The 9283-nt window shown below is 37.4% G+C and overlaps 1 protein-coding gene across 4 annotated transcripts in view; it reads right to left on the bottom strand.

Moving 5' to 3' along the window:
- fastkd1 (FAST kinase domains 1) overlaps nt 1-9283 on the bottom strand; it is a 29531-nt gene that overhangs the window by 2873 nt on the left and 17375 nt on the right. For 3 of the 4 annotated variants that reach the window (XM_078403934.1, XM_078403936.1, XM_078403938.1), the window contains 5 exons: nt 7421-7549; nt 4696-4827; nt 3165-3278; nt 2186-2336; nt 1064-1178 (listed from right to left, as the gene is read on the bottom strand). In XM_078403934.1, the coding sequence (XP_078260060.1) occupies nt 1064-1178; nt 2186-2336; nt 3165-3278; nt 4696-4827; nt 7421-7549 (641 nt within the window). The remainder of the gene's footprint in view (nt 1-1063; nt 1179-2185; nt 2337-3164; nt 3279-4695; nt 4828-7420; nt 7550-9283) is intronic. The other variant, XM_078403937.1, reaches the window with a different exon arrangement.

Here is a 9283-nt window from a genome sequence, read left to right as displayed (position 1 = left end):
ATACGTTTCGATAAGATCTCCTCTCATCCTTCTAAATTCCAGTGTATACAAGCCTAGTCGTTCCAGTCTTTCAACATATGATAGTCCCGCCATTCCGGGAATTAACCTAGTAAACCTACGCTGCACGCCCTCAATAGCAAGAATATCCTTCCTCAAATTTGGAGACCAAAACTGCACACAGTGCTCCAGGTGCGGTCTCACTAGGGCCCTGTGCAACTGCAGAAGGACCTCTTTGCTCCTATACTCAACTCCTCTTGTTATGAAGGCCAACATTCCATTGGCTGTCTTCACTGCCTGCTGTACCTGCATGCTTCCTTTCAGTGACTGATGCACTAGGACACCCAGATCTCGTTGTACGTCCCCTGTTCCTAACTTGACACCATTCAGATAATACTCTGCCTTCCTATTCTAGCACCAAAGTGGATAACTTCACACTTATCCACATTAAACTGCATCTGCCATCCATCAACCCACTCATACAACCTGTCCAATTACTTCAGCTTTTTGTGTCTAACTTCGGTTTAAACTAGCATCTGCAGTTCTTTCTTACACAGAAGTAATAATCATGGTTGGCTGCCAATTTGGAAACTGATAAGTATTTTTTTTAATCATTACTTGTTAAAAAGGAAAAAATCCAATTGCTGATTTAAAAGAAAAACAACTAAATGTTGACAGAAGGAATTGCAAATGCTGGTTTACAACAAAAGACAAAGTGCTGTAGTAACTCATCGGATCAGGCAGCAACTCTGGAGAACACGAAGAGGTGACATTTTTTGTCAGGCATTTACAGTGATTAGTGGGCGCAATGCTATTTTATATAATTTTACAAAACAAAAATCTTTTTTTATTATATGTGCCTGATAATCATTGCAAATGATGTTACAATGCAGGAACAAGATTTTATCAAGGCAAACACAGTATTTTGCAACTAGAGCTTCTCATGTTAGATAAATTCAGATTTGAATGTATCACACAAAGTCAGTGTGTGTCCTAATCTTTAGGATATTTGCCTTTTTGATTCTCAGTCATCATTTATGTATGGTCTCAAAACAACAAAATATACCTGTATGACACGGTATCCCAGAATCTCCAAGTGCCTCTTTTTCATTGCAGCTTCTCCTTTAATATGATGAGAGTTCTTGCAGAAAGCTTTAGCATTGAGAAACTCTATAACAACTCTGTAGGAAAGAAACACCCTACGTTAATTTTAAGGCAGATCAAATGTCAACTATTGCTATTATTTGAATCATGTATATGATGAAGAAAATCTTGCTGAGAAATGGCTAGATGCATTATTCAAATTAATTGGAAAATCCCAAAGACTAGCCATATTTAAGCCATAATAAAATGTTTATGTTGAAAAGTGAATGAACCTCTCACACAAAGTAAGGCCTGAAAAAAGAATAAACAGTGATCACAACTCATGTTTATAGATAGTTATGGAAAAGGATAAGACTGGACTTTGTGGGAATTTGCTCAATTGTGGGGGGAGTCAAATTACAACTATATTAAGAAGGAACTCAAGAGCTCCTTTATTTTAAGTAACCCTTGCATTCTCTCTCTCTCTCTCTCTCCCTCCCCATCCTAGTTGTCCTGCTAGTTTCACTGTTGGTATCCCTTTCTTATCACCTCCACAGCCAGCAATGGACCATTGTGGGCTTATTGGCCATCAGTGCCAGCTCTGATTTGTTCTGCACCTTTTCATACCTCTAGTTTCCCTCTCCCCTGACTCTCAGTCTGAAGAAGGTTCTTGACCCGAAACATAACCTATTCTTTTTCTCCAGGGATGTTGCCTGACCTGCTGAGTTACTCTAGCATTTTGTGTCTATCTTCAGTGTAAACCAGCATCTGCAATTCCTTCTTACACAGCTCAAGAGAATAGATTGAGAGCTGTTGTTGGGTAAGTCCACATTTGACATGTGGGAGTTAGTTAAAAACCAACTGATCAGAATTCAAGACCAGATTACTGTAGTTCTAATCAAGTTATAAAAAAACATCATTAAATAAACAATTCCAGCATGATTGAATAGAATCATAAACAAAAAAAGTATATTAAAAATCTTTTTTTTATTAATTGCAAGCTTGTTATAAAATGTAGAAAATATCTTGCTAAAATAACATATTTTCGTAGAGATAGAGTTCAATGCATTTTCACAGGAAAATATTTTAGAAATGGTGGGTATACCCAAACCTTTCTCCTCCAGATGGCAGATGTTTTTCTTCAAGAAATTCCATGTCTGGTCTCCAAGGCTCTTTTCCATTTGTAGATAGAAATACGGTAGTCTGATCCACGTAAGGAATAGGCTTTTGGTGCTTGTCAAGTACACATTCAAAGTCTGAGGCAATAGAAGATGCATTTCATCATCCATATTACTAATTGGGGATTAAAAAAAGCTATTCACGTCTTTCACTATGTTTCAGTAAAAGAAAAGTACAAAATAACTAAGCCGATGGACTTTGTTCTTTAGTATGAGCCAAAATCTTAAACTATTGGATATAAACTTTGATATTTGCAGGTTGTGGAGGCAAACTCAGAAGTCAGGGAGGTACGGTGATGTTTTGCATTACACATCTAAAGATTTTATTTTGAAATGCAAGTACTGTACATTGTAAAATATTGCAGCGGTTGACAGAATTTTTTTTTTAAATGGAGAACATAATTTGATTAAAATTTGTTACTGGAGTTTGTTCTTGTCATTACAATTTGTTTGACCCAATAATGTTTTGTTTCATTTGTATAATACATATTTTCAATATTAGTGCATTTCATATTTAAGATGAAATGTATTATTACCAAAACAAAAAACCAATCACTGAATCAAAACAATCTTTAAAAAAAGCACAGTTAAAAGCCAATGAACTTTAACTATCAAGTAATCTAAAAAATGACGAGGATTTTCAAGGGAACAAAAATCATTCCAATAAGAATTCTAATTTGAAGGCACAAGGAATTGCAGATGTTGGAATCTTGAGTGAAATTGGAGCTACTCAGCAGGGCCAGAGAGCATCTCTGGAGGGAATGGGCAGGTGATGTTTTGGGTTGGGGCCCTCCGTCACAGATGCTGCCAAAACCGTCGCGCTAATTCAAAAAATCTATTTTACCATCCTCTAAAGAGATATAATGATTGTAATTAAAAGAGGCTGCTACAAATGGAATAACATACCTGTGAAATAATAATATGGGGTGAATACAGCAGCTTTGACATAGTTACTTCCTCCCAGTAACTGGCCCAGTATTTCATGGATTTGCTGCTGCACTGGACCAATAGAAACATTGCCTACACAAGAAACAATTTATATGACAATTTAATATTCTGTTGCACTCAAAAATACACATATTTGTTTGCATTTCAACAATAAATGGTTAAATTCAGCTAACAACCATATGATATCAATTTATTTAAAGAAATGCAAGGTAAAAAGTTTGATACAATTCCCACCACTTAAACTCTGCACTAAGAGCAGGCAATGATCGATATGGTAGAGTCTATAAAAACATGTCTTAAAATCTTTTTGAATGAAAGTCCCACGTCCACACACAGTAAAATACACAATCCCCAGTGATATCATGACTGCTGGTCGTAAGAAGTTGGGTCAGTCCCAGGGAATCCATGAGGACTCCACCAACCCTAATGCCAGGGCAAAAACTATGCTAAGTATATATTTACTTTTATTTTCTTTGTGAAAGTCCTTATAATTAAGCTCAATGTTAATAAAACTTCACAGACCCTCCAAACTTTGGTGAACACCTTCTAAAGAAGTCACACACACCAGTTGGGATACCATATGTAATATAAATTCTTCATCACAAAGATAAGAATTAGTATGCCTGTAATCATTGAAAAATTGAGAAAAATTGAGAATAACGATGCAGGGAACATGACCTGGAATCATGAACCCTCGTTATGCGATACGAATTTTGACAGTTAAACTTCTGATATTTTAATAATCATACCTAATAATCTTCTGTGTCAGGCATGGAATACAACTCCTAATAAATATGATAAAAGAATTACATGGAGTATAGAACCCTACCCTATAGAATGCCAATCCCAATTTTAATACTGATTTACTAATACATACTTATGAAACCCAATCTTTACATTCTGTTCTCGCTTTCTGTGACCCATCAGCATGTTTCTCCAAAATATGTCAATTAAGTCTAGATATCTGACCTTGCTGCCTTAGGTGAGTTTCGCACATAATTGGCATGCTCGCTGGTGCATATTTAATATATTTTCCCTACAAATTGTGGTGAGTGGTTCAGTAAGCACAATGGTTTAATTTGTTGCCTTTGTCATTAAAATCACTTCTGCAACAAATTCTGCGCCTGTGTGTAGTATAATATACAAGAAAAAAAATTAAACTTGTATTATTGAAGTTTAATGGTTGAGCTGATTAAGCAGTTGTGGGGGGGAAAAAATCCCTTTTTTAAACACCAATGCTGATAGCTGTTAACCACTGTTCTGAATTTGCCCTGGACTGCAATATAGCAAAGAAGGATATTTCCTTGAGGCAAAGTTTCCAGTTTGTGGAAAATATTCAATTAATAGGTCCTCCACAGCGCATGCATAGACATAATCTAAATGAAAACTTAACAAAAATTATTAGATTTGCTTACCCTAGGCAGTGATTCAGCATTAAAAGTAATGAAAATATAAGAAATAAATTCTATATAACAAACCAATCACAAACCTTTATTTAGCAGCTGCTGGCAGTAACGGTCATGAAACCATGTGGTCTGGAATTCGGGGCACTCTAAACAGACAGCTCTGTTCAGTTCCATTAAACGCAACCTGATCCGCATGTTCAGAACATCTGACAGAGCTGGTATTAGAAATGGAGTTGTTGTAATACACTGGCATTTTCTTTTTCAACCAATTGTCTCCCCCTGTCAGTTATTAATTTCTTGCTGGAATGTTTCTCATAAGCAGTGCATTGTCTAATGGAGCATTCAAGACAAGCATAATAAAACTTATTAACTGCACATAAATCACAGATTTGACCCGGATGTGAGACATTTAGTCCCATATGCTGTCAATGGATAGCAATCAACTATCGCATAAAATAAAGTGCTGGAGGAACTCAGCGGGTCAGGTTGCAATTGTGGAGGGAATGGACAGGGGACGGTTCAGGTCGGGACCCTTCTTCAGACTGTAATTTTTCACTACTTTACCCATGGTAAAGACTGACCAAATGTAGAGATGGAGGCCTTACTTTTCTGTATGAATTAACTACTTTTCAAAATGCCTCGCAGACCTCAAGCACTTTTAAGATGCTACCCTCAGGATTTAAATGCAAGGAACCTGCAGCAAATGATATTTGAAAATCAAAAGTAATCGTAACAGTACAAACGGCTCATAAATCTAACTGACTTTAGATTATTATTTTACTTTCAACAGTTTTGGCTGAATGGATATCCTAAGCACAATTAGGATGATGTCTAACATTTTTTAAGGATACTAATATGGTTGGCTATGCCATTATATATTGCTCATCTCTAGTTTTCTGAGATGATTCCAGTAAAACATTCAATTAAAATTTAATGGCTTGCCAAATCATTTCAGATAGCAGTTAAGTCAACTACATTGATACGAGATTAGAGCCATAAATGTAATATTGTTTAAAAAATATGGAATGTTTTCCAATTTGTAATTTTACATCAATGCTACACAATGCAGATAATATCTCGCAAAAAGAAAGTGATTGCTGCAAATTTCCATTAAAAAATATAAAGTCTTTAGCACTCTGCATAATGCTTCTAAAATGCAATCTGTGGGAATGCTTTTATGTGATTGGTGATATCAGAGTTGCTGGGTACCAGAGGTCTGCAGAACTGATGCCTGACTGGGGTTACAATCAATTATGTTCTTTGCAGAGATCACTAAAATTACAATTAAAGCACAAAGTACTTGTGCTATAACACCAGGATAAGCGCTCATCAAAGAAAACCAAGCCCAAAGCCAAAGTACTATCTAAACTGAATATACCAACATCCCAAGGACAATAACTAAATCCATATGCAATAAACAGCTACCTACATATTAACAAGCTCATTAAAAAATCTTGTAGATGCAAGTATATCATTGGGATTATCAAGTAGGCACCCCTCTTCACTGGTGTTTTGTTGAATTATGCCCACAACACCTTGGGAAGGCTCAACAGTTAGTTCTGGCATTCAATACCTGCTCTCGCTACCTATGCTATCAGTATCTACTAAAGAAAGGAAACTGTAGACAATTAACTCACTCTAACAAATGCTAAACACCTGCATCCTATCTTCCACATATCCTAGCTCATCATTAAACTCGTAACATCACAAATATCAACCTTGCATAAAACCGAGATACACTTACACAGACTACACTTACAAAGATATACTGCATGGTATACATTTTCTTTCTGCCCCCAACTGACACTATTTCTTCTCCACCAAATCCACCTACTGCCTTGCTCTGCTGTCTCTGACATCTGCTTTATGGCCTGACGCAAACTTTGTCCGCAAGTTTCTAGCTCTCCAAATAGCAACGTGGTCAATCTCGCTATGAAACCCCTACAACCCACCTCTACCGGACGTACTCTTGCTCTCCATCCTCTCTGCTCAACTTCTGCTGCCAACTCTGCATATCTAAGCCTTTTCCTTTCATAAGTCTCATCCACCAAGTTCTCCCAAGGTACCGTCAGTTCTATAAAATACACTATCTGCTGACTAACAGGCCTCAAATTAGTACTAATTATTTCCTGCAGAACAACAAGCTTTTCTATCTGCACCTCCCAATCATTGGCTCCCCTTAACTGGCCTAAATCATACCTGTCAGAAAACCCCTCCTCTACCTTTCTCTCCCTCATGGACAAAATGAATCGCTATACTCTCAGTCCTGATGCCTACTGAATTCACTGTGCGCTGCTCCTCTCAATTGCTGCAGCTATGCACTTCAAGACCTGGTTATGCCAAGAAGTACACCGACCCTGAGAAAGACTAGTCCTACATCCTGGCAAAATATGCCTCAACGTTGCCACCTCTGAGCCCAGGGAACATGCTGGGTCCCCACTTACCCATTGTTTGAGGTTCTGCAGTGATGGCAGCACTTCATAAATAGCCTTTATAAGGAAACTTACATGACCCATCTCCATGCACCACAGGTCCCTCCAGCTAAACCTCCTCTTTTCTACACTTTCCCAGTTCATCCACTGTCCCTACTTAACCTGAGTTACTGCCCTTATACATCTCACTAGAAATTTATTGTGAGTTTCCTTTGAGATTAGCAGCAATTGCATTTGCTTTACCACCAAACACCATTTCTTTTTAGGGAACAACGAAATAAATGATGCAGAATATCTCAAAGCACCCGAGTGTAAACATATTATTAACAACATTAAAATGTACAAGTCCCAACGCAAAAATGTAAAAGGAACTTACTGTCCAGCTGTGAATCCAATTTTGCTAGGAAATCAACACTAAAAATAGTTTTAATTATATCTTCTGGGAAGTAACTTGCAAGAGCTAGTGAGTAACCAAATAGCACCAGAAGATGAGGGTCAAATGAATCTGTTAAAAAAAAAAAAGAATTGTGTTCATGTTGCATCTTGACCTCATGACATTTCAAATCGCATACACCCAATAAAATAATTATTAGATGCAGTTACTGTTGTAAAGGAAAATATCCAGTTATTAATGTTCCAATATCCAAATATTGAACATTCTAAATCAATTTAACAATGACAAGAAAATCAATGAAGTACTTCATCAATAAGGAAATAGTGTATTATAGTCATTAACACTGGCAGATTTAACAATAATGCTCTAAATTTTGAACTTTATTGCTGTATCCTTATTGCAGCATCCACCTGCAACAGGAGCACAAAACTGTGATGCAGTCATCGAATTATCACTTAAAGTTTGGATAAAAAATAATTAACAGTATTATTTATTGAAGAAATATTAATTCACAGAATTTAATTCCAAGATGGTAACATTCTACAGCCATCTTTGGTTATAATCGTTGAAAATTGTTCAACTGAAAAATTAGAGTTCAAAATTAGAGGGAATTATACAGCTTTTGAAAATATTTAGTTAGACACTGTCACAGAACTATTGATAAACAATTGATCTGGTAAGTTGCCAAATATGCCTAAGTACCACAATGTATCATACACATTTGCTTCATATTTGACACCTTATATTTATGTTGAGACAACATGTCAAAAGAAATACTTGCATTTATATAGACTAACAGGGCATATCAAAGTGCTTTAATACCAGCATAATAACAGGGCATATCAAGGTGCTTTCATACAACTAAATTACTTCTGAAGTAGTTAAATCTGCAATATGGTGATATGATGGGCAGCGAAAAGCCCCACCTGGCTTACTTGTTTAAAAGTTATCAAATGTAACCATTTAATTTCAGCTCGCCTGATCTTTCTAAGAGGAGGATGGGCATTTCCAAACATCTACCGTTTTTTGTTGTTAAGCACATTAATATTCAAAAATTCAAAATTTCCAGAGACACGAGAGGCTGCAATGCTGGACCCGTAGCAAAAACAGGAAAGTGTGTGGACGAACTCAGGGGGCCAGGCAGCATTTGTGGAGGGAAATGGACAGTCAACATTGAGTCGAGAACCTTCATCTAGACCGAAAGAGTGGAGAGGGAAGGTTTGGAGCGACAGCTAGCAAGCAATTGGTAAATACAGGTGAGATGGGGCCGATTACCAGGTAACCGTAAGGTGTGGGAAGGAAAGGTAGTGATTGCGGTTTAAGCTGGGAGAGGATGTGGAGAACAAAATGTTACTGATTCTGAATCTGACACAAAAGGTGCCAAATGAAACTGAAGAAGGTGGTAACAGATAGAACAACCGAGAAAGAAGAGGGGAGTGATCAATAGTGGATGGGAGAGAGAGGGAATTCAGTGGGAGGAGTGCATGGGGTAAAGCGGGAAGAAGTGTATGTCTGTGAGAAGCAGGATAAATAGGGGAAGAGAGAAAGAGACAGAAGGGGTACAGGTTACATGAAATTGGGGAGTTCAACATTTGTGCCATTGGGTTGATAACTACCCAGGCAGAATATGAGATGCTGTTCCTCTGGTTTACTTTGATCTTACCCTGGCAGTGGATGCAGGTTCGTGTTGGAATGGGAAGGGAAATTAAAATGGCTGGCAACCAGGAGATCCAGAGAGTGCAGGTGTTTGGCAAAGTGGTCAGCTAGTCTGCATTTGGTCTACAATATAGGAGGCCACATCAAGAGCACCAGGTGCAATAGACCACACCTGAAAAATGTTATCAA

This window comes from Rhinoraja longicauda, chromosome 8 (genome assembly GCF_053455715.1).
Source record: "Rhinoraja longicauda isolate Sanriku21f chromosome 8, sRhiLon1.1, whole genome shotgun sequence".
NCBI lineage: Eukaryota > Metazoa > Chordata > Chondrichthyes > Rajiformes > Arhynchobatidae > Rhinoraja > Rhinoraja longicauda.
This window is presented reverse-complemented; position numbering and strand designations above follow the sequence as displayed.